At 38.6% G+C, this 26085-nt stretch overlaps 3 protein-coding genes across 4 annotated transcripts in view; 1 reads left to right on the top strand and 2 right to left on the bottom strand.

Moving 5' to 3' along the window:
- LOC137274016 (protein arginine N-methyltransferase 9-like) overlaps positions 1–26085 on the bottom strand; it is a 164052-nt gene that overhangs the window by 97364 nt on the left and 40603 nt on the right. The gene's annotated exons all lie outside the window — the stretch shown is intronic.
- Positions 852–21480, bottom strand: LOC137274023 (calnexin-like). 2 transcript variants are annotated; one of them, XM_067806980.1, is made up of 22 exons: positions 21371–21480; positions 19757–19918; positions 19266–19345; positions 18857–18915; positions 18485–18549; positions 17832–17908; positions 17149–17230; positions 16836–16904; positions 16084–16131; positions 15741–15816; positions 15168–15246; positions 14076–14150; positions 13689–13724; positions 12428–12541; positions 11629–11669; positions 11145–11260; positions 10192–10266; positions 9128–9277; positions 8507–8626; positions 6596–6766; positions 5575–5660; positions 852–4396 (listed from the first exon to the last, which is right to left on the bottom strand). In XM_067806980.1, the coding sequence occupies exons 2-22, from the start codon at positions 19910–19912 to the stop codon at positions 4360–4362; spliced, it is 1812 nt and encodes a 603-aa protein (XP_067663081.1). In that variant the 5' UTR covers positions 19913–19918; positions 21371–21480; the 3' UTR covers positions 852–4359. The 2 variants fall into 2 exon arrangements, with proteins under 2 accessions (XP_067663081.1, XP_067663080.1); XM_067806979.1 differs by lacking the exon at positions 8507–8626 and adding an exon at positions 7950–8078 and having other exon boundaries at positions 21371–21447.
- LOC137274006 (polyubiquitin-C) lies at positions 22560–25574 on the top strand. The gene is made up of 2 exons (XM_067806957.1): positions 22560–22710; positions 23330–25574. The coding sequence occupies exon 2, from the start codon at positions 23333–23335 to the stop codon at positions 25160–25162; it is 1830 nt and encodes a 609-aa protein (XP_067663058.1). The 5' UTR covers positions 22560–22710; positions 23330–23332; the 3' UTR covers positions 25163–25574.

The raw sequence follows: 26085 nt of genomic DNA, 5'->3' as shown, positions 1-26085 counted from the left end.
AGAAGCGTCTGCCGTGATGCAGGAAAAACTCAACTTGAGGACATAGTGTACGGTTCATAAGTCTGATTAAAATCGTTGTCGTACAGGTTACAGACAGCTACCATCACGTGTGGAGGCGTCGAGGCCTTCGACCAGGAGATGACCCATACAGCTGAATCTTTTGATTTTGGAGATGTGGCAGTATGGGTATGTAGACCCGCCTAAATCCAGATACAAAAGTGCATAGAAAAGGCATTTGAAACTACAATTGCTTGTATTTGACTCCCCAAAACATGTCCATGACTCCTCTCATGAGACCAGTCATGATGAATTCCCAACTTTTCATGCCAAGGGCAAACACTGATTAAAGCTGACTCCCCCAAAAATGCCCATGATTCCCTCTCATGACACAAGGGAGTCACAATGACTAGTAATTTTTTTATGCCTACAGGAAATACTGTAGCAACTACTTCGACATATGGTCATGCTGTTGATAACTCCATTGTCTGGTCCAGACTAGATTTGCAGACCTCTGGAATTCTGTCAAGTCCAAAACAATTCAAACAAAAGAAACAGCATGGATGATTGATCAGTCATTTCTTTTTCAAGACAGATGTTCAGTTCACCAGGTCACAGCTCTGGTCAGGACTTCTTAAACCATTCAGATGGTGAGGTGGATCACAGCTATCTGCCAGGATGTGTGCAAAAACTCTATGTGATATTTTCGGCAGCATTCAGTTCTGTGAAACAAACAGACATCAAAAATGTATTTATCATGCAAGTGTTGGCAACACAACCTGCAAATCCTGACGCATCAAGGGGAGACAATTCTGAAAACCTCCCAAGCCTAAAAAAAACAAGTACAGTGTCAGGAAAAGTAAACATTTTTTTATTCTCACATGATTATGAGTAATTAAATAGTACAACATGACAACAGGCAATGGGTAACTTCCAAATAGGATAAAAATTGCTTTCTTAACATCTCTTATCACACACAAAACATAACTTCAAGGACTGCATTTAGTATCAGCTTCGTATCCATCAATGAGAGCACAACCTGGCGATTAATTCAGAATGAGGAACATGTACCATACAACCGACTAGGTGGAAGTCATATTGCATCTTTCCAAAGTTGTAGGCAATACTGTCTAATCAAAGTGTTAGAAACTCTCTGTGATGCATCCTCTATCATTATGTTGTTTGATAATGTTGAAGGTTCCCTCCGCTTCACTTCATCTGTGCACAGATGAACAAGCAATTATGATTACGGAAGATCTGGATATGCTGCTGAAACCAAGTCAACTAAAATGTCTGATAGTTACCATCTAAAACATCAACTAAGATCTAACTTCTGATTACATCTTTCAAAACAAAATCCAATTATAGTTTAACTATGTCTCTGATTTATATTGCCCTAGTGGAATTCCACTGAAAAGAAACTGCTAAAATAAAAAAAAATAAGTTAAATTAAGACATACTGAAAATGGCAATATGACTCAAACTCAAACCTTAGAAAAGAGATCAAGGACAACCAATTCCAAACAGTACTTTAAGTGGTTGCTTTACTATGATCACAAAGATTGAAAACGGAATCTGCCAGAAAGTTCTGTACCCTGATCTTGCTCATTAGTATCAAGGGTATACTGTGTGTCTCAAACACCTTTCTCTATCTCTGAACAATGCCTTTCTAAACTCTGCACTGCCGTATTTGGTTGTAATTTCTATTTCAGATTTCTGGAGAAAAGACACAAAAATGCAACAAAAGCATCACAGAAGAAAATTGTACCAACTGTGCAAAAGAAAAATGTTTAGGAGATGTATAAATACTGATTAACATACTGAACATATTAAATATTGTGATGAGAAAACGGAGGTATAACGCGTCATGAAAATCATGTATAGTCAATGCAACTTGCATGTACCAATTTCCTTGGTTGTCCAAGAAATGTGTATCTAGATAGACTGTTGTGTGAAAGCACAGAAAGAGAAAAAAAACAAACTACCAAACAAGTTTTCATGGACCTGAACAGCATTGTTTTCCTTCTTTAAACCAAATAATTATGACTTAACAAAGAAAAAATAAAAAAAATATGCAGGCAGCATGTAAGCTACTGACAAAACAATGACACCTAATCAAAATAGTAAACACTGGCAAAAAACACCCGACGATGAGTTTTTGCAAACCGATCAGTATCACCTTAGGTATACTGATGTAATAACAAAGGACGATAATACCTCTAACACATGGTAGGAATTGCTCGGTTCTTCACATCAATACACATTCACACAGACATATGATCTGTACCACAAAGTTATTAATATACAAAAAACAGTCTTCTTCAACTACCAAATGAATATTTCACTACATATCATTTTCATAGTGATTGTTCCTAATGACTGGATTTATAATTTAACCACATGTGAATCTGAGCTTTGTGGTTAACGAAGGCATTTACCTGTATTTCAGGTGGAATAGGGTCACAGTGGCTTGAGTAAAATGCTACAAAGTGAGGTGACAGGTAAGCCTGCATTACAGTCATAATACTGCAGTACTAACAGTACACATTTGTATGAAAGGAATGGCTTTAGTACGATCTATCTACAACTTAACAACCAGTGAGTATATGACATCGCTTCACATACACCCAAGTAAAACCATTATTGAAAAGACGGTTTTCTTGGATGGCATAATCTGTGACAAAATCATGTTTATTCCATATAGGCTTAAAGCCGTTACAAGTTCTACCAACTGTCACTGGTGCCTTGAATGAAACTGCGACTTAGGATTCTTGGTCTATGTTGGCTTACTGATTATTGCAAATTTGAAGTAACTGAGCAGAACGCTTTTCCTAAAGGATTCTCAGACTTAAGCACATTACAAGCCCACATTAAATTCAGAAAATATTAGCATGTTATCATTGACTAACAGACTTTCATTGTTAAGTGTGCTGTCTGAACTACATTGATGACATGGAGGGAAGCCTGCACAGTGAGAGCCCACCCTAACACACACGCAGGGAATATTTCAGATCTCCCCATTTATTATCTCATACACACCAATATCACACTGGGTTAATATGTACATGACGGTGTCCAACCTCCACTTACAGAAAGGCAACAAATAAACAGCAATGAAATGGAGCACGAGATGCAAGGACAGGTCATGACCTTAGACTGAGATTCACTTTTGGACTCAGCCTCTTTTCTTTCCAAAGCATCCTCGTTCCTTCTTTGAGGAAGTATTATTTAAGACAAAGTATTCTCTTGAACCGTCTAGATCCTTCTCACTGTGTGCTTACTGACCCTATGCACTGAAGAAAAGATGCTGAGATCCATTGGTCAATCCTATCTTTGAGCTACAGCTTCTAAATGCAGCTAAAACATGTCAACCGTGGAGGCCAGTCATTAATGACGTCTGCTCACAATGACATTCATCTCCTGGGTGTACATGGAAACATCAGGGCACAGAGTTCTCACAAGGACTCCACACTGTACAACATTCATACAACTCGTGTCTAACGGTGGTCTTTGAAAGCATATAATCAATCTGTGATTTAGCCATGACAGCTAACACCTCTATCTTCGAATTTGATCGACTTGGATAATTCATATTTTACCCTGTGTTTCTCATTTTATTTTAAAAGTGTAATAAACAGTAATCTTTAAATACACTTTCATAACATAAAATGAAAACAATCTCCAACTGAGCTAAGCACCAGTGACATAAACAACCTCAACCTTGTCACTGGGATGGAAGTTTGATGTGCCAGTCCTTTTGTGTCCAGTGTTACTTTCAGAAACTGTAAATAGCATGATAAAGTCTGCAGCTGGCAGCTGTAGTATGTATCTTGCAGCGGGCCACTGTATACTGTATGCAGCAGCTGTAGCATGTATGCTCAGCAGGCAGCTTTAGATTGATCATCTGTAGATGACAACTGCAGTCTGCATGCTGGCAGCTGTAGTGTGTATGCTGCTCTCACTGAACAGTCGAAGGACATGTTAAATTTGTCCCTCTCAGACATGCTCTGACAGTTCAAGAATTCTTCATACAAATTGAACAGGGCTAAAAAACATCTATTAACTTTTTCTAACAGGTAACTTTAAATTTAAAAATTTGCAAATAGGTTTAATACATTTTACTGTAGGTGTTCTTTGAAGTGGCACTTTATCTCCACAGGTCTGTTTGTAGTCGAGAAATCTTGCTGACATGACAGACAGGAAGGTCATGACAAAGGCCAAGGTCAAGGTAGGATGTTCCTACCAGTACTTCCACAACTTTGACTTGTTCACAGAGATCCCAGGCATAGTCACATTCAAGCTTTTGGCATCACTCAGTCCTTGTACACAGTAAAATGCATAAAATAGTTACATGACTTGGATTTATTCTCTGCGGGTCTTTCTCCTCCTTGGAGATTTCCTGAAAAACAGAGAGTGTCATAAAATAACAAAACTAGAGATTCCACTTTTATCTTGTAGGACTTGGAAGCTTTCATGTTGAAGTAAGTGCGATCCCAAATATGACATATATGTTACACTTGATCACTTTCTAAATGGCATTGTGTAATCCTAGCTTCTGGCTGTGGGAGCCGTGAATACACGTATTTATATTCATCAGTGGGGTACACAAAGTACGCAGTCTAGACAACTAGTAGTCCGACTTCCATTTTTGTGGAAGTCGTGGTGGCTGAGTGGGTTAGGCAGCTGACTTTGTGTGCTGGCGATTGGGTGCCTGACCCTGAGGGTACTGGTTTGAATCCTGGATGGGACTCAACCAAAAAAGTACTAGAAGTACATGTATGACATGTTACATTGAACCACTTTCCAAATGGCATTGTGTAATCCTAGCTTTCATGTTGTAATTAAGTAGCAATATGATACAGAAATGAGTGTGTGCTTGAGTTTGTTTTTTTGTTCAGTTTGTTGTTTAATACCACTCGGATATATTGCAACTATATGTATGGCTGTCAGTAAATAATCATATCTGGACAAGGCTATCCTGTGATCTTTATCAAGGCATACAGTTGGGGTATGATGACACATGTCAACGAGGTACACAAGCTAAACCACTAAATCCTATCAGTCGCCTCTCACAACAATAATGGAACTGCTGAGGACCAAACTGATCCGAAATCTGTGAATGAGTAGTGTTTCCCATGACGCTAAAAGCCTGTGTATTTGACTCCCCAAAACATGTCCATGACTCCCTCTCATGACACCACATGACTCGTAACTTTTTGTGCCAAGTGCAAACACAGATTAAGGTTGACTCCCCAAAACATGCTTATTGACTAACACTCATGACACCAGGGAGTCACAATGACTGCTAAATTTTAATGCTTAAGGGAAACAATGATGAATGAATGTATGCCACTTCCAGACATATTTCAAAGTAGGAACGCCATGGTGTGGGACCTCAGGAGCTGGCTTCACACATGGAACACATGGGAATTCAACCTCCGTGATTCAACATACCAAGCAAATACCTTAATTATGAGCCACTTGAGCAAGTCATCCTTCTGTCATTCACCTATTGTGCCTACTCTCAGTTAACTAACAATTACAATAAATGAAGAGCAACATAATACAAGGTCTTACTGAGGTGAGCTTGATTTGTTTTCTTTCACTTCATCACTTTCTTCTTCTTCATCTGCATCTTCATCATCACCATCATCTTCTTCATCCTACAAAAATAGCCAACATACATCATGAGTAACTGAGTGAGTTTAGTTTTACACCACTGTCACCAATATTCCAGCTATAAGACGCTGGTCTGTAAATAGTTGAGTCTGGACCAGACAATCAAGTGATTAACAGCATGAGACAAATGGGAAGCAATGACGCGTCAACCAAGTCAGCAAGTCTGACAACTGATCCATTAGTCTCCTCTTACAACAAACATAGTCACCTTTTGTGGCAAGCATGGGCTGCTAAAGACCTATTCTACCCCACATCTTCATGGGCCTTATACATGAGTGATTTAGGAAACACTTCAACAATTTCAAATGTAATAGCTACTCAGAGGTTTGACAGTTTCAAGACAAGAAGGTATATATATATATATATATATATATATATATATATACACATACATATATATATATACATATATATATATACATATATATATATATATATATATATATATATATATATATATATATATATATATATATATATATATATATATATATATATATATACCTTCTTGTCTTGAAACTGTATATATATATATAAACGACCCTATTTCACCAGAACCTCAAAGGCGATAAACTCATAGTATTTTTCCCTCTCATCTTCCAACAACACATAAGGAAACAGGAAAAAATAAAATATCCCTACATTTCTTTTATGTACAGGAGCTTTCAGTTGTCACAGAGTAAAAGTGAGTGAGTGAGTGAGTGAGTGCGAGAGAGTGAGAGAGGAGTGAGTGAGTGAGTGAGTGAGTGAGAGAGAGAGAGAGAGAGAGAGTTTGGTTTGACACTGCATTTAGCACAAGTGAAGCAATATCATGTATCATAGCAGGGACACCAGAAATTCTCTAAAAAAACTAATGGGCCATTATCTGTGCAGTTGCTGTTTTTGAATAAACCTGTCTTTTAAGTAAACATCCACTTACTGCTGCAGCATTTAAATCTGACTTTGATGTTTTCCCTTTGTTATCTCCCCCTGGTCCAACAGACTTCTTGTCACCAGAGGACTCTGCTTTATCTTCTTTCTCTTCATCCTCCTCCTCATCATCAGGTGAAGGCTCGTCTGTTTTCTTTCTCTGGGCATCTACATCATCAGGCTGAAATGATGAAGTGAGTGAACTCCAACATCTGACATGATAAGAATATGACTACAGTTATCCAACAGTTGTCAACTCTTACAACAGTTTATTTGACAAAATATTCGTTAACTCTATGTTCACTGACATAAATTGTCATGGATATCATGAGACATGGTGTCATATGTACTACTAATACATGTATCACCTTTATGCTTTTCATCAACAAGTAATTGAGCGTGTCTTGAATCTTAAGACAGAGACATCAAAGTTTACAAATTAGAATTTCAATTAATTATGTCTTTAGTGAGTGTATATCTGCTAATAATTTATTATAATAATGAATGTTGTTATTACAATCATGAAAAAATATTGAAAAAAGTGAGTAAGTGCATTAGAATTTAATACGACATCTGCAACGCCCATCCACTGAGGAATGAAAGACTGGTAAATAAAGTTAAATTGTATGAGGTGATGAAACAATGTTGAAGCCAACATATATGAATGTCCTATCTAACAGTCAGGGGAGATAATTTCACGACTACTCTGAATCACAACTGCCATATAGTAAACTGGAAGACAGTTCTAAGTCCATTTCTTCAAACTCAAGTTTTCATGGTGATTTTGGAACATGTCCCTAGCTTACTGCAATGCAAAAAAAACACTGGATTAAACTGAAGTAAATAAATCAAGTTAGTTAGAATCTAATCACTGCCTGTTTCACTTACCTGATCACCATTACATTCTGGCTGAAGAGGACTATATAAATTACCTACCAGTGGAGATTTCATTCAGTGGAGACACTAGTACATTATGCACCCGACACGGTTCACACAATTTGTCCTAAAAGGTGCTTTTTTTCCAAAACAGGTGAAAGTAGAGTAAACGTCTGTTTAACTAGGCTGTAGCTACCAGTGATGGTGTCCAGGTGAAACTCTGGGTTATTAAATTGATATAGGTTGCAAAGGAATGCTTTTTGTAACATTATACCACAACTGTGAGTGTGTGAAATGGCTGAATCTCAAACCTGAAGATGCTAAGTTTTGACATGTTCCAATCATGATTCTGGACTGACTGCTCTAACAAACTGCCAACATTGCTGTTGTCCCTCTGCCCCTGCAGTTAAAGCCATTGTGGGTTAATAAATATTACTGGGAGGCTGCAACAATCTGTCCTCTTCTGCGTGACCTACGAAACCTGTTACCTTGACAGGTCCTGATTTAGGGCACAAGCATATAGACAGCAGGACGATAGGCATCAGGAGGACCACCACATACACGGCCCACAGCCAAGGGCGGTCATCTGCCGCAGACTTCAGTGTGGTCCAAAATCCCTGTGTAACGTGGACACAATTGTCAACTGAGTATTTTACAGCATGCAAATATTGCACCAAGGTCAGTGCTGCACTAGAGGCTCACACAGCTGAAACACAGCTGATCTACATGATTATCAAAAGTCAACTGATTTTGAAATGAGAACAAGCGCTCATGTTGAAAGTAGAGACACTGTCATGTTTTACTATCTGACACGACTGTCATAACTAATACTTCAGATATGACGGTGAATGCATATCAATCATGCTGATAAAATTTGATCATTCAATTATGTTTGTTTCAGGACTGTCTGTATCAAAACACAGGTAAACAGACCATGAAATTCTGCAACACATAAAGTCAAGCCTTTGTGCATCAGTAACCTCAGTTGGAGTGACAGAAGCCTATAGCCATGCAGACAGTCTAGAAGTGACAACACGTGTCTTACCTTTGATATACAGCAATAGGCTACAATAAGGACTATGGGCAAGATAACTACCACTATAAACACTGCCCATAGCCATGGACGTTCATTAGTGGCCTGTTTTATTGCATCTACTACGGAACGCTGAAAGTAGAGGAAGATGGTTTTTTCACAACATGGGGGATATGATATAATTTAAAATTTTGAAATTACAGGCCAGTAATAACAATTACAGTTTGGATGTATACTGGTATTTCTTAAACTTTCATGCAAATTTTAATCTTGAAATGACTATGTGAAAGTTAAGGAGACATAATCAGAAAAAGTAATTCATAATGTCAATGAACGAGTTGGGAAAATCTGTCAACAATATCCTCTCTTCTTTTACAACCAAAATGTCAGTCTTGACACGGTTTGCAATTTCTATAATGTTTTGGGGACAAATGGGAGGATGTTTTCTCAGCCTGTTGAAACAGCGAATGATGAATTGAAGGCTCAACATATAAATCGTTTCACCAGTTTGATGACTTCTTATAAGAACGAATAATTTTGATAGTGTAAAATATGTAACTTAATGGACTAAAGATTTGTTTGTGTACAAATCTGACAGATTTGCCCAACAGTTGTAATGAAATGTGTCCTTACCCCAGCAGAAGAGGATGCTCGCTCTTCAATATTTTTCAAAACCCATGTTTGTTCAGCATACTGCTCTGCCACAATTCGGTCATCTGTGATGAGGAAGTTGTCGAACACGATTCCATCACTCATGGACCACAACTCCAGACCAACAGCACTCTGATACAAACAGGTTAATTTTGTTATGATGGATTATCAAACCAGTAATAATGATTGGGTGAGTATAGTTCCAGCTATCGTTCCAGTCCCAGTTCAGTTCCAGTGGTCTGTAAATAATGCAGTCTGGACCAGACGACCCAGTGATCAACAGCACGAGTAGTAACAATTGGCTGTAAAATATCACCAAGTCACAGTTGAAAGTTCCAACTAACTTCTTTGAGTGGCATTTAGAAGTTGGTGTGATGAACAAGGAAAGTTTTGTGGACAAACTTTTTTAAAATAAATTGCCATCAACATTTAGATGTAGCTGCACAACAGAGTTTTCAAGTGTGTTAACATAGCAGCAGTGCGCAAAAACTCTCGTCTGATGGACGGTCAAAATTTGGTCTGGTAAAAATTCTGGAATGAGTTCCTTCTGTTCCCCATATTATTTCTTCCGCAGATTAATAGATGTATCACTAAGTGGTTCAACCCTATATATTGTACTTGATTTGGGGGCTTTCAGTTATTACTGTGAGCCTGCTTGCAATTGTGTTGGGCTTGTTTTTTGTTTCTAGTACGTATCAATTTATAAATATTATTTGGAATGGGGGAACGCGAGGAACTCTTACCAAATTTTTTAGATCACATGTTCCATACACATGGATATGTTTCTTTGGATTGTCTGGTCTGGTTAAATCTATTTTGCCTTAATGTCTGGCTGTACTTTTGGTTCATTTCATACACTTATAGAAGTTGTAATAACCTGCAGATAAGTAACATCTGACTCAAGTATTCAGTGCAGTAGAATATCAGCTGATACATGACAGTTTACTCAAGTGTGCTACAGTTTCAACGACAAGGTCCCTGCAATATTGTTGGCTCTAACAAATGTTATTCAGAAACCTTGCTTTGACATAGCACTAGGTACTTACAATGGGGGTCATTTTAAATGGTTGCATGTCCTCGAAGTAGTTTGGGTTGGGAATGACTTGTGGTTTCCAGATGCCCTGGGGAAAAAAAACAACAAAACATACTTTTGAAGTAATGTCAGGATTGCGAGTGTGAGTCATTGCCACTTGAACCAGCATCTGTTTTACAGCAGCATGAAAAATAAATTAGTGGAAATGGCTAGCTTGAAGCCTTGGCAGACCAGTGTTCACAGTGATGGACATTGGCTGCTCTCCCATTCAGACAATTCACAATTTAATTGTTTGAATGTCATCACCTGATGAAGGAGTAAGCATTAACTCCGAAACGTTGTGTTCTCACATAAAGAAGTTGATATCCATAAAAATCTTCATTCTTAATTCACAATTTGTTTGAAAATATGTTAAAAGCTATTCATCAACAATAAACTTTCCCACCCATGTATCATAATTGAACATGATAATCAAACATAACTGAAAATGAGAATCCAACTTCCATTATTCAGGGTTTCTATTTAGTAGAGATAATGTGAGTTAGTGAGTTGCATTTTACACTGATTTTTCAAATATTCTAGTCATTGAAGGGGACAATATATTCTTGGACAATCATCTGAAATGTCCTAAAAATTTACATAAATTTAGCTAGCCCTCTATCTGACATATTACAGGGGTGTGGATTACTTTACAGTTTGTACACAAGAAGGCTAGATTGGGCTGGGCTAACCTACAGTATGCTGCACTTATGTGCTTGTGAAAATTATGATTGGGGCTTTTTGTCATGAGGTATCATGAGGCTGGGAATATGAAAGATATATGTTACAGATTTAGCTTTTCCTCAGTATGCAAAATGTAATATGTGCAAATTTATATAATCTCATATCAAAAACAGTGTTGAAAGTATAATGACAGCAGCGCTTAACATGCAAGAGCCAACTATGTAACTCCATCAGCAAGTTCACCTTGTAGTTGGGGTTGTCTATCATTGGAGCAGACCATTTGCCTTTGTAGTTGGGGTTCTTGATGTTCTCAGGCTGCCAGTCTCCACACCCTGGGGCTTCCTTACACTTGGGGTTATCTGAAAACATATCAAGGGAGTGAGTGGATTTGGACTACACATTTCATACAGTACTAACTTTGTGTAAGTGAGTGTCACGTGGGAGGTAAGCTCAGACAGTAGCAATAGTGCTCTGGTGAAACCTACAGCTGCAGATATGAAATGTGACAAACTGTGAAACAAATGACTGAACAAGGACTTGGTTTCTTACATGTCCATGGAAGATAACTCATCCCAAAACATTGGCATACCCTTGCCCCATGAAAATATGGAGATATTGACGATTACAATAAACCATAGTCTTCAAATTAAGCCACTCGTCAGAAGCCTGTGGAACATCAATGTTTAATCCACAGACTTTTAATTCTACATCTGAACTTCACACTTACCAACAAGAGGTGCTTCCCACTCTCCATCCATATCATCATCCCTGAAACAATTGATGAAGATTCTCAAACCGAATCAATGATGTCAGTTCATCAACATCTAGGGCAATTTTTAGAGCAATTACTATCATACATGTATTCAAAAGAATGGGCAGTACAGCAGACATATTGCTTAGACTGTGAGTGAGTGTATTTGTATGCTGCACTCCACAATATTCCAGTTACATCGCTGCAGTAAATAATTGAGTCTGGACCAGATCATAGAGCAGCAGCATGAGCAACTGGGAACCATGAGATGTGACCTGACCACCCGATCCCGTTAGTCACCTCTCACGACAAGCATAGTCGCCTTTTATAGCAAACATGTGTTGCTGAAGGCCTATTCTACTCCTGACCTTCATGGGTTTAGACTGATTGTGACAGTGTCAACAGTCATAATGAGGTATGCTTTGAAAAGCAATTTCAGAAAATGTCGCAAGCTGGTACCCACCATCTGTTTATCATCTATCAGAATCATTCTAGAAGTGAGATTTTAAGTATTTGTAACCAGTAGTCTTAAAAACCTGACTGATGAGTGTGAGAGTGGCTATAACAAACTGGTTTTAGCAATATTCCAGCAATATCTTGGCAGGGAACACCAGAAATGGTCTTAACACATTGCATCCATGTGCGAAATCGAACCTGTGTTTTCAGCCTGACGAGGAAACGCTTTAACCACTAGGCTACCTGACCAATCCCATTGCACAGTGAAATATTAAGGTCAACAGAAGCACTTTAACAGCAAACAAAGACCCCTACTCACCAGTCCTCGGGTTTGTCTGCAGCTGGGTCGGGCACCAGGAGGGGTTCATCATCCAGCCAGCCATCAGGCTTCACGCCATCTGGATCACGGATCATCTCGGGCTCAGACTCATCCCTTGTAACATAATCATTCATAAATAACACATCTCACAAGTAGGATTGTTAGCTCAGCATAAATATCAAGATGTCATGTTTTAGTAGATGTCAGTGTTCACTTATCATGGAATGTTTCTTATTTGGGATTGCACATTAGTCTCACATAATAAAATACTCCAAAGCTAAGCTAATCATTACTGCTTTATTTTTCAAGGTGACGTAAAATGAAAAGGTGTTTCATGTCATACTGTGGATTATTCCAGTTGTACAGTGGTGTGTATGCCAGCATGTTTGGCTGCTAGTAGAATATGGCTTCTTGTACGAACTGAAGTTAGGTCTCCAAATGATGCATTACACTCACTACTTCACAATCTTTTATCCCCTTCACATTGAGGACCAGGCAGGATATCAAGAAGTACCATGTCTAGTTAGTTTCCAAAATTACATTTCTAATGGCTCAGGGATTATGAAGACCCATTATAAAATTTCAATGCAGTGTTATACTTATTTGATTACAAACCAGTAAGTTGTCATCTGTGAGACTTCAGAGCTCATAAGGGCAACAAATATGTTCTACATCTTGTGAATTTTATGTCAATTTACCTATAACTTTTTTCAATATTCACTGTCCAGATAATCTCTTTAAAAATAGATGTAGACATATGCAAACGTCTTTCACATTTCACTATGAAACTACCCGTGAAAAGTTTAGACTCACTTGTGTAAATGTAGCAACTTACATCTAGTGTTTGCTCTGAGCCCAATTTTGCAAAACATTCCAAACTGTTCACCGAAAATGTTTACACATGAACTGATGTATTGTGAACAAATTGTAACAATGAAAAGATTTCTTGTCAAGAGTTCAATAAATAGTGGAACTCTGAAAATTGGCAAATTCTTAACAAAATTCTACACCCCAGGATACAGTTGTTCACATTTTACATATCTGCAGGTACTTTTCACTAATTTGATGCATGATGTTAGTTCAATTCACATGCATATGGTTTGCCGGTGGTTCCCCCAAGTTAGTGCAGAAATTCAAGTAACCATATATGTATACATGCATATAGTGAGTGCTGTCAGTGAAGTCTAAACTTGTGATGAGCAGTATATAATAATAACACTATATGTCAAATTCACTCTAAATACAACTACCAGGCACCTACCAATCATCGGGTTTGGATGCATCAGGGTCAGGGATTCTGAAAAAAGACAAAATATTTGAAAGTTTCTACATAGCTGTATTTACCCTGGAAACACTCATCCATAATGGAATGAACACATTACTACCCAATTCCAATGACATCTGACATCATATGACCCAGTCCCCCTCATTCAGCACAGGATGTGACATCATTTGACCATGTCCCCTTCACTTAGCACAGGATGTGACATCATATGACCCATTCCACCTTACTCAGAACATGATGTGACATCATCTGGCCCAGTCTCACTCACTCAGCACAGGATGTGACATCATATGACCCAGTCCCCCTCACTTAGCACAGAAGGTTATGACATCCTGTAACCAAGTGCAGACAAATTCAACTTACTTCTCACGCTCATCCCAGTCAGCTGGTTTCTTGTCATTGGGATCTTCAATTTCCTTCGGAGGATTTACTGGAGGGCTGGAAATGGATGCAGGCAATTTATTTTACATATTGATACCCTGTAATGTTCAAATAATCACATATTAACACCAGGCTCCAGATACTCCAGAGCCATGTGTAAACTGAACAGGAACAAGATACAATCCAGATTTGCTATGCTTGGTTTTTTTAGGGGATTCAATTTAATATTAGGTCCTTTAGTAAGTCTATATGGCAAATAAGCATGAGTCAGGATAAGAACAAAATACTGAATTTATCAGAAAAACAAGCATTGTCACTGAGGTTACATAATCCCCCACCACAAATTATCAAATCAAACTGAAAAAGTAATGAAAGTTAAAGATAAAATTAAATTAACAAAAACAAGACCAATCAATCTCTCTTGATATCTGGATCATTACCTGGCTTTGACCATGACATTTATGTCATAGTGTATGAAATATGCAAAATGGTCCCAAAGAAAGAGCTTGTGGAAAAACATTCAAGGGAAATCTTGAAAGTCTCTGAAGAGAACCCAGTGCATTCAGACTACCATGCTGAAATCTTTCAAGTCTTGTAATGATGAAGCCTCATACTATATCCCATGCATTGCGCTAATTGCATGATGGAGGGATAATTACAATTTTACACGTGAGCAGAGACACTTTCCAAGGAAACCTTTGCAAAAGAGCCTGCCAGGTGTACATACCCAGCTATGTGTAACCAGTCTCACAATAATTACATATATGTCAAACAGTGAAGCATACTGTCTCTTAATGCTTTGTTCACTGCAACACAGTTTATATGTGAGTGATGCCTGCATCCAGCCAGCACACAAAGTTGCACAGAAATATTGTTACGGTAGTTGAATTTCAGTCTTGATACGGTATTGGAGCTTTTAATATATTTCAAATTTCATTCGAAACACTACCAAAGAAAATCATAACACTAATATTTTTCAGAGATCTCACACAAATACACAGCTTATCTGAATTTTAAATGTAACAATGACTTGAGACCATCTCCACCCTCAGTCTATGTACAAGACTCACTCACTTCATATCTTCCAGGAGACTTCCTTGGTTGATCACTGTATTGTCAATGAGGAACTCAAAACTGTTGTCAGGATTCACAACTGAAAAAAGATGGCAACTACATTGTATTCATCCTTTTGGACAGTAAACAAAAAGCTAATGACATAATCCCTAGCCACATGCCATTATACAGTATTCAACAGATCCAGCTTCATTATTCAGAGAGCTGAGAAAATCTAGTGCGAGTATGAGCATGGTTGTATGCCGCTTTTAGCATTATTCCAGCAATATCATGGCTGGGGCAACCAGAAATGGGCTTCACACATTGTACCCATGTGAGGTATTGAAACTTGGTCTTCACTGTGACAAGCGAATCACTAGGCTACCCTTTCACCCACTAAGCAAATCAAACAAGTATCACGGTTCATCATTGTAGTATTTCATTGAAACATCTGTTTATCCATTTTAACTCAATTCAGAAAATTTCCAAAAGTCAATGTGCAATTTCACCAAAACACACCTCAGGTAAAGAAAACGTAGAGATCTTTCAAGATACGAATTGGAGTGTCTGAAATAACAAATGTCTATTACGTACTGAGTGTGAACAAGTGGGTCTTCTTATCTGTAAAGTAACTGTCCAGACTGCCTGATGGCTTCTTTGCATGCTTCTCCTGCAACAACAACAATGGGGACATGACTCCTCAATCATTCTACTTTACTGATTCCTAAAACCATTGCATGTACTTAAACACAGGTTTACCCATTCAATACTGCTTCATGTATGACTTTGTGCTAGCTAACAATGGTGAAAACATCAATCATCCACTAAAATATCTTGGCCTTAATACTGATGGCCAACATTTGATGAATAATATTTGACATTCATCTGCTTGAACACAGCTCACTGAAAATGATGATCAAAATGGGTTACAGCTCACCTCAAATTCACCAGTCTTGGGGTTCTTGTGTCGGAAGATGAAGTGAAGCTACACAAAAAAACAAAGCAAAGTATATGAATTTCTTTACAAATACAAGCTCGGAAAAAGAGCTATGGAACAGCATTCAGTACACATTCTGGAACAGACTAATGGTTGATACTATTATCAATGGTCCTTACGTCCCGGGTACCTGTGAGTGTGACCATCAGGTAGAAATTGGAGCCACTCTAACCCCTAACACTATTCTAACCCCTAAACACATCAGGAATGAGTGAGGTCATTTCTATGCCACACTCAGTAATATTCCAGCTGGTGACAGGATGAGACAATCCTGGGATCACACATCATCTATCTATATGGGATACGATGACATGTGTGAACCCAATCAGCAAGCCTGACAAGCAAGATACTGAAGATCAATTCCAATCTGGATCTTCACAGGTAAACCCATTTAGATACACACTGATGTGATATGGACATCACAGTAAATACATATGTATTGAGAGCACATTTGTTGAATGTTGAATATCCTTCACACATATGCAATACAAAACAAAAAGTCTGTCCTACACTCAACAATATCAAAATGAAAATAAGACAATGCTGAGTTTTGTTCTCAAAAAATGCCTATTTGTTCAAGTATTAGCATTACGATGATACCAAGTGAAGATGTGCACATATAATTTCCTCTCTGCCAAACAACTGAGGCAACAAGAGACAGGCAGTGTTCCTTGACAAAAGGACAACAATACCTTGTGATCCAGGCCACATTTGTCAGGTCCAAACATGATAGTGTAGGGGGTCTTGTCATGGAAGGATTTCTGAAAACATTATGAATCCTGTCATTATTAATGAAGTCTTGGGTAAAGCATACAAGACAAACCATCACATTACTGCCAACAAAATTCTTTATGTTCATACAAACTTTGCAATTATACTTTATGACTGCAAAATAATTTTGGGATGATAGAGTTATGACTGTAGACTAGAATTTATCTAGGCCACAAATATTGTCAAAAGACCATTATACACAGAAGCATATTTAAGAATATGGAATTCACTCACCAAATCTAGGTTTTGTTGTTGTGACAGCAATTTGACATATGCTCCACCACAGTCCATACCATTTTGAAACCGCACCTCATATCTAAATAGAGAGAAACACAAACATCAGTTGTGCTGGAAGTTCAACCGCCTGTCAAATTTAATCCTAGTGTTGTATAACCATTAAATAACATTGTAACTCCTGTAAACAATAACAACCAATTGCAGCATGTTTTCAGAAACGACAGCCACAACTGTCAGAACTGGTCTGAAGGACCAGAAATGAACAGGCAACAGGATCACAATGTGGAGGTGGTTACTGCTCACAATATGCAACTCGTAAATCAGAGCTCAGTAGCTGATCAAGAATCTATTCCAACACCACCACAAAACTCGATTGGACAACAACAGCACACAATCATACCATTGTGCAAATGAAACAGGCACTAATTCATACTATTATGGAGCATACTTCCTTTTGAGACATATATGTGAGCATGTAGTTTACATGGCAGAGAAAGGAAACAGCATCAGTTGCTCATGTCTTGATATGACAAACATAACATTAACAAACATACTTCATAAACTGATGAACACTAGTAAGTCCTGGAGCACACTGAACATCGCTGACACAAGAAACATGAATAGACTGACTGACTATTCATTCCATCAAATGCTCCAACTCTTCTACAACATACACTTACTGAGCTACTAAGGGCTTGTCCTTGAACTGAAATGGTTTGTTGAGATGGGCAGAAATAGCATGATGCTTGGCTCTCGACTGCAACAAAGATTGCAGTGACACACATGTAAGTGTTCATGCAATGAACTGGATTACAGTCTACACACATTCTGAAAATACTTTGGTAAAGAGTTAGATATTATCAAATCTTGGTTGTGGCCAAAATCTACAGCTGAAACCATGTAGCCACCTGATAATGCACCTTTTACCTCCAAACAGTCCAGTCTAGTGATTTACCTTCAAGTGGTTGGTGATGTATAGCCTGAATTTTATATTGTATTGCCAAACTTGTGATTTTAGTGTTAAATTTCCATACTAGTTTTAATTGTAACTGTGATATTCTAGTTGTCCTTTGACAACAGGTTTTTATCATGTATACATATTTCATTTCAATAAGAAACATGTTCTCATCACGACATAGCTAAGATAATGCTGATGTGACGTTTAACTCACTCACTCAAAAGTACAGTTGGTAAGTGATTAATTCAAAATTACTCTCACAGTCAGCTTCCTGGTATCATTAGTGAATTTCAGACAGTCTTCACTTGAAAGGTTGAAGATATTTTGACAAAACGTTTACCATTAGTTTGTTTGCTTTAATCACTTAATACTCACAGTGAGAATAAGACCAAGATCTCCAGTCAGTGGATTTTCTTTCGGTTCTTCAAAAGCCCATTTTCCTGGACAACAAAAACATTTAAGCTATAATATACCCTTGTTTTAACAAGTCAATCTGAAACAAGTTACATGAGTGAGTTTAGTTTTAAGCTGCATTCAGCAATATTCCAGCTATATGGCAGATGATCTGTAAATAAACAAGTCTGGACCATACAATCCAGTGATCAACAGCATGAACATCAACCTACACAATGAGGATATGATGACATGTGTTGGCCAGCCAAATCAGTGAGTCTGACTCTGAGTACCCAATCCTGTTATCCTCGTAAAACTAAACTCCCTCAATAAACATTTCCATGACCTTCTCACCATCATACTTGGCAAGGTCTTCCTCTACTCCATCTTTCTTGGCCTGAGATTGAACCCATCTGAAATGAAATGATGCCAAATGAATCACTTGCATAGAACTAACATGATTACACTTACGGACATAGCAGGAAAACACTGTTACTGACATGTATCATGCGTACCACAAGAAACATCCAGCATATCAATCCAACTACAGCCTGAGAGAAATCAGTTTAATGTCCTATATATCACTGAATCTGCTTTTTTTCATCTTCATAAAATTCAAACTTAATATTACTTTGCATTTGTGTTTTGAGGTTGCATGGGTAGTTACTTAATATACTGAAGACAAGTCTGAAAACAAAAATATGTGATTGGGTCTTGTAAATATTGACAACTACAACTTGGTGACACTGCTGTCAGATCATACCTTTTCATAGATTCTGCTTTGTTATCAAAAGGCTCAACAAAAAAGTGAGTTCCTTTGACTTCTGGTTTTTTGTACTGTGGCTGAAAGCAAATACCCAAGAACAAATATTAAATCAACCATTAGAAAAATAATAGTTGCAATACATCAGTAATAGTATAGTCCTAAAAAACTTGAACCAATTTCGTCACTACACAAGCTGATGTCATTTTCTAAGGTCATCATGTTGCATCTACAACTGGTAAATAATAGTGACGTCTAAGAAAAGGGTAATAAATTCTACACAAAACAGCAAACAGATTGTACTACTGATGCCGTACCTTTTCGTTTAAGGATTTGAAATCTTTCCACAAAAAGGTTTAACTCTTCTTGATGCAAGATATGTCAATATTCTTGGTCTTACCACATGATGAGCCATGCAAACATTACACATGACTTGCAGATTGAAAAATGAGCACATGAGCTTAGCACGTTTATATCCCTTTATTGCACACCTTTTCTCTTGGTGGTTCTTCTGTTGTGTCATCTTCGTCTTCTACAATTCCATCATCATCTTCATCCTCATCATCAACTGCATCCTGACAGTGGACGAGTTGTACAAACAACAACCCAAGCAATGTTACCAACAACAGGCTGCGCAGCACTTTCATATTTCACTGCAGAAGAAATGATAACCACAATCAAAAGTTATTCCACATTATCAGTATCACCAATGCTCAACAAGCTTGTTCAGTGGGCTTCAGCTATTGGCATTTCCACAAACCAAATGCAAGCTGTTTGTGAATTGAGCCAGTAATACATTGTTAAAGCTATCCCAACAGGCAAGCTCAAAGTCTCAGATAATTTGTTCCATATTTAATGCTCATGAATATGATGACAAAAATAACTAAGCTGTTACGAGGTGATGTTTCATGGTATTTTTTTATCTCATCACACAAAAATTGTTTAAAGAAAAACGTTAACATTATAAAAAAGACGTTAAGTACCACTGACAATGTGACATACATGACACAAATGTAAAATTTGACATCACTCCAATAGAGACTGATGTGCATTTTGATATTGGTATTTTGCAAAGCCAGTGAAGCATATGGGCTAGCAACATTATCACTAATAGCTCTGTGTGCACTGTCATGTTGACAGCCTCACATGAATATACTCGTACAGAGTCGTAGTATTAATTCTAGTCAAATTTGCCACCACGACTTATCTCATAGTTACATCAGTGTTATTTTAAAACAAATATCACATGTTGGCAAAATAGGCACAAAAAAACCAAACGTTTCCTTGCGATCTTGGTTACCGTCAGGAGGTGATTGCTTCTTGTCTGTGTTGCCAGCATGTAAAAAATGTTTTAAAAGAACACTGACATAGCTATGGGATAAAAAAATTGATACTACGAAAAAAACAAGCTTTTTCAAGTGCATATTTGAGCACAGGTTGGTGGCCATCCTGACTTATGAGGACATTCATATCGTTTTTGGATTGCATCCTTTCCCACTGCACTGATATTGCTTGCACAGACACTCATACACTTGGATACCTTCTTCCATTGTGCTTGACTGCTCCGGATCAAACAATAGGACACATACTAGTATATAACATCCATATTCACTATGTTCATCTGTATGAAACATCAGAGTATGCATCCTGTTCAAAGGATCATTACAATACGTGAAAACAAGCAAATGGTAGAATACTTGTTTAGTCGGGAGGTCCTAAATCCAGATCGAAATGTGGTTGTCTTGATTGACGACACACCGATAACCATGTTTCGATACATGATAAATGCCCCAATGCCTGTTGCAAATACGAGTTAAGGTATTCCATACATGCGTTGATGAGCATTCGTTTAAAGCTGAACAACAGCACATATATTTGCGATATAACTGTTATAACAATTCTCGATGCTATTTGGTAATAAAATGATGGAAAGATAAAATGGCTTCATGCATGCAAATCAATGAACTTCCCATGCAAACGCGATTGGTAAAATGAACCGATCTGCAAAAAATACACCTTTTTGCTGATGCTCAAAGCATAAATCATAATTTACAACTAGTAATCTACTTTTTTGTCTCACGCAAAGAGTGCATATAAAAGTTTACCTGAATACTTCGTGAATTTGTGAATAGCTACACCGAATGATCGAGTATACACACTCACATCTACCACGCGGACAACGCATTAACGTGGAGACTTTTCATTGGACAAGAACGTCATCCTTCCGATGATTTTGTAACGAGTACTTCTATTTGTTAACTGGACTTCCTCTTCTTAAGCTGGTTCTCGGTCCGTTTTGCGTCGTCGTCAAATGCTCTTACATGCGACTAGACGGAACGCAGACGGGCAGCGGGGAAGCGCCTGACAATAGAAATTCTACCCTAAACATTGCACGTCACATATCACATGAATTGGCCATAAATCATTTATATGAGATAAACCCCAACCGATTAAAGAGCAAAGTGAAAATACGTATGTATCAAAGATAATAATGGTGATCTTCCAGCGACATGCGATGTGAACCAGACAATCCAGTGATTGATGCCACGAACATATCGATTTATGCAGAACTAGGTTCTTACCCCAGATCCCGCTTGCCGCCCCATCCCACAAACGTGGGTTACTGAAGGCCAATGGTACATGTCCCGTTTACAGTTGAGTTTCTCACATATGATGGCAAGCTGTATATAAATTTCGCAGTTGGCTTCAAGTATCAGATATCCCACCTCTCCCTGAACGTTATCTAGTAATGGTTAACACGAGTCATTAAGATGTATTTGGGGATATAAACATCTTTATTTTTGTTAACTAAATTCTTACAGCTTTGGTTTTTCAGGTCAAAGACGTATATAATTTTTCTTCAGGTGAAAAAATGTGAATTATAATTAAAGGTGAATGAGTGGAAATAAATACACACCCTCTGAGCAATGTACATAAATAAACAGAAAGGGAAACTCGATGATAACGCAATCCAAGAACAGGTTAAATCACCTTGCTTATGTTTATTACTGGTTGGTGTTATTCCCCGGATGTCGAGGGGTTTTTTAGTTTGTTTTTCTTTTCTGTTGATAGATGGTTAAAATATTTATATGCCGGTTGAATATTACGATCGATCATGTTTTCAAATGTGACGGCATGTATGATATCAGTCCCTATCTACCAGTGAACCTTCGACAGCTGCATAGTAAGATACGAAACTGAATACGAATTCATATATATATATGCGTAATCACAGAACAACTGAGATAACAGCAAGCAACCTATTTTTAGAAACTTTCGTGTCTTTTAAAATAGAATCCCCGCTCGCAAGCTGTTGGTAGGGGAACTGCGCAGAATCAGTTACTAATAATAGGAAGTGACGTCACTATGTGTATAAATACGGAGTACTCAACGCCTGACGTCATATTTTCATCTACATTTCAGAAGAGACCCGAAGAAGAACAAGGTGAGGACATTATATTTTCCAACAAAGTTGATTTTCAGTAGTTATCTTGACGTTCTCAAAGGACTACATTTGATTTGAATGCGTGTACATATAAGAAATCATAGAACGCAGTAAACGAATCCCGTCCACGTTTAGATGTAAGTGGAAAGTTCTATTTCCGAGAAACGTCCGCCATTTTGTAATGTACATTTCATTATGGAAAATCCGCAACAAAGAAACGACAGAAAGGCCTTCTTTCTTCAAGACATTGCTTACTTGCTTCAATGGTTGATTATGTATTGCCTCTTTAACCTAAAACTCTTCATCACTCATAAAGCAAACAGGAGATGGGGCAAATAACATGACGAACTTCCTTGCCCAATAATCATAATGAAAATCCAATTCAATATTGTAGTCTGATATCAAGCATCACTAAACCACAGACACGAAATAAGTATAGTCTGAAAATTAGTTACATTATACACAATATTCGTTTTCGTTACACACTGTTTGATTTATTGTCAGTTTACGTTTTACCATGGTCGGATTACTTTAACATTCAAACATCTACTTGAATGATTCTTAGATTTGACTTGTATATAGTAATTTGCTGAATGACCACTTTTTCCACCTTTTTCAGAAAATGCAAATCTTCGTCAAGACCCTCACTGGCAAGACCATCACTCTTGAGGTTGAGCCTTCAGACACAATTGAAAATGTGAAGGCCAAAATCCAGGACAAGGAGGGTATTCCCCCAGATCAGCAGAGATTGATCTTTGCAGGAAAGCAGCTTGAGGATGGTCGCACCCTCTCTGACTACAACATCCAGAAAGAATCCACCCTGCATCTTGTGCTTCGTCTGCGTGGTGGTATGCAGATCTTCGTCAAGACCCTCACTGGCAAAACCATCACTCTTGAGGTTGAGCCATCAGACACTATTGAAAATGTAAAGGCCAAGATCCAGGACAAGGAGGGTATTCCCCCAGATCAGCAGAGATTGATCTTCGCAGGAAAGCAGCTTGAGGATGGTCGCACCCTCTCTGACTACAACATCCAGAAAGAATCCACCCTGCATCTTGTGCTTCGTCTGCGTGGTGGTATGCAGATCTTCGTCAAGACCCTCACTGGCAAAACCATCACTCTTGAGGTTGAGCCATCAGACACTATTGAAAATGTAAAGGCCAAGATCCAGGACAAGGAGGGTATTCCCCCAGATCAGCAGAGATTGATCTTCGCAGGAAAGCAGCTTGAGGATGGTCGCACCCTCTCTGACTACAACATCCAGAAAGAGTCCACCCTGCATCTTGTGCTTCGTCTGCGTGGTGGTATGCAGATCTTCGTCAAGACCCTCACTGGCAAAACCATCACTCTTGAGGTTGAGCCATCAGACACTATTGAAAATGTAAAGGCCAAGATCCAGGACAAGGAGGGTATTCCCCCAGATCAGCAGAGATTGATCTTCGCAGGAAAGCAGCTTGAGGATGGGCGCACCCTCTCTGACTACAACATCCAGAAAGAGTCCACCCTGCATCTTGTGCTTCGTCTGCGTGGTGGTATGCAGATCTTCGTCAAGACCCTCACTGGCAAAACCATCACTCTTGAGGTTGAGCCATCAGACACTATTGAAAATGTAAAGGCCAAGATCCAGGACAAGGAGGGTATTCCCCCAGATCAGCAGAGATTGATCTTCGCAGGAAAGCAGCTTGAGGATGGTCGCACCCTCTCTGACTACAACATCCAGAAAGAGTCCACCCTGCATCTTGTGCTTCGTCTGCGTGGTGGTATGCAGATCTTCGTCAAGACCCTCACTGGCAAAACCATCACTCTTGAGGTTGAGCCATCAGACACTATTGAAAATGTAAAGGCCAAGATCCAGGACAAGGAGGGTATTCCCCCAGATCAGCAGAGATTGATCTTCGCAGGAAAGCAGCTTGAGGATGGTCGCACCCTCTCTGACTACAACATCCAGAAAGAGTCCACCCTGCATCTTGTGCTTCGTCTGCGTGGTGGTATGCAGATCTTCGTCAAGACCCTCACTGGCAAAACCATCACTCTTGAGGTTGAGCCATCAGACACTATTGAAAATGTAAAGGCCAAGATCCAGGACAAGGAGGGTATTCCCCCAGATCAGCAGAGATTGATCTTCGCAGGAAAGCAGCTTGAGGATGGTCGCACCCTCTCTGACTACAACATCCAGAAAGAGTCCACCCTGCATCTTGTGCTTCGTCTGCGTGGTGGTATGCAGATCTTCGTCAAGACCCTCACTGGCAAAACCATCACTCTTGAGGTTGAGCCATCAGACACTATTGAAAATGTAAAGGCCAAGATCCAGGACAAGGAGGGTATTCCCCCAGATCAGCAGAGATTGATCTTCGCAGGAAAGCAGCTTGAGGATGGTCGCACCCTCTCTGACTACAACATCCAGAAAGAATCTACCCTGCATCTTGTGCTTCGTCTCCGTGGCGGAAATTGAACTTTTATGTAATTGATATCTGATCAAGGCCAGGTCTTTTAATGGAAGGAATTTGTGCTTTATCAATTATCATGTTCAACAATATCAGATACCTGTAGCTACCAACTGTCCTGAAGTATTTTGCATTTTCTTTCGTAATTCATATGAATGTGCACTTCAAGATAAATCAAGTCCATAAGTTTTATTAGTAATTGGTCATAAGTGGCTAACTGCTGTTGATGTTTGCCTCAGTAGCTGTTCAATGTAAAAGTTGGCAATCACATGTCAGTTGTACTTTTGATGATTCATTTATTATTTTGATGTCCTGGCATGAGTAGAAAACAAGTTATACTTTGGGAAAGGTGATTGCTATGTGTAATTTAACTTTTGTTTCAGGGCACATACATAAAATAAATGTTGCTGAAGATAACAATTTTAGTCTTTTTTTTTTTCTTTTTGATGAACCCGTGTCACTTGGTGTTTTTGGTTTTCATGAAACCTTTAGACGAGTCTGTTTCATCCAGTTTGGCCTTGAGCATAGAAAGCCATCTCATCTGTTATAGTATGTGTATGGTACTTGTTCTTCATCACAATCATTGCCATAAAAAGTGACTATGCTTGTCGTAAGAGGTGACTAATGGGATCGGGTGGTCAGACTCGCTGACTTAGTTGACTGATGTTGTCGGTTCCCAATTGCACAGATCTATGCTCATGCTGTTGGGTTGTCTGGTCCAGACACTATTATTTACAGACCGCCGAGATATAGCTGGACTATTGCTGAGTGCGGCGTAAAACTAAACTCGCTCATCGCAATCATTCTCTTTGCCTCCCTGACTTGTTTGCTAGTAAGTCTGCAGCTTGGGTGCTTTTGTAGCTGCCTCCTTGGTGCAGTGGCTGGAACGTCTGCATCCAACCATTAGAATATGGTACTTGTTGGTCCCTGT

Source organism: Haliotis asinina, chromosome 2, assembly GCF_037392515.1.
Source record: "Haliotis asinina isolate JCU_RB_2024 chromosome 2, JCU_Hal_asi_v2, whole genome shotgun sequence".
In the NCBI taxonomy this organism is placed as follows: Eukaryota; Metazoa; Mollusca; class Gastropoda; order Lepetellida; family Haliotidae; genus Haliotis; species Haliotis asinina.
This window is presented reverse-complemented; position numbering and strand designations above follow the sequence as displayed.

Coding starts and splice junctions, on each gene's coding strand:
- LOC137274023 (XM_067806979.1), bottom strand. CDS start 19,912: ATGAAAGTGCTGCGCAGCCTGTTGTTGGTAACATTGCTTGGGTTGTTG. Junction 17,231..17,831: donor GACAAGCCCTTAGTAGCTCA/GTAAGTGTATGT, acceptor CTCTCTATTTAG/ATATGAGGTGCGGTTTCAAA. Junction 11,261..11,628: donor GTGGGAAGCACCTCTTGTTG/GTAAGTGTGAAG, acceptor ATATGTTTTCAG/ATAACCCCAAGTGTAAGGAA.
- LOC137274006 (XM_067806957.1), top strand. CDS start 23,333: ATGCAAATCTTCGTCAAGACCCTCACTGGCAAGACCATCACTCTTGAG.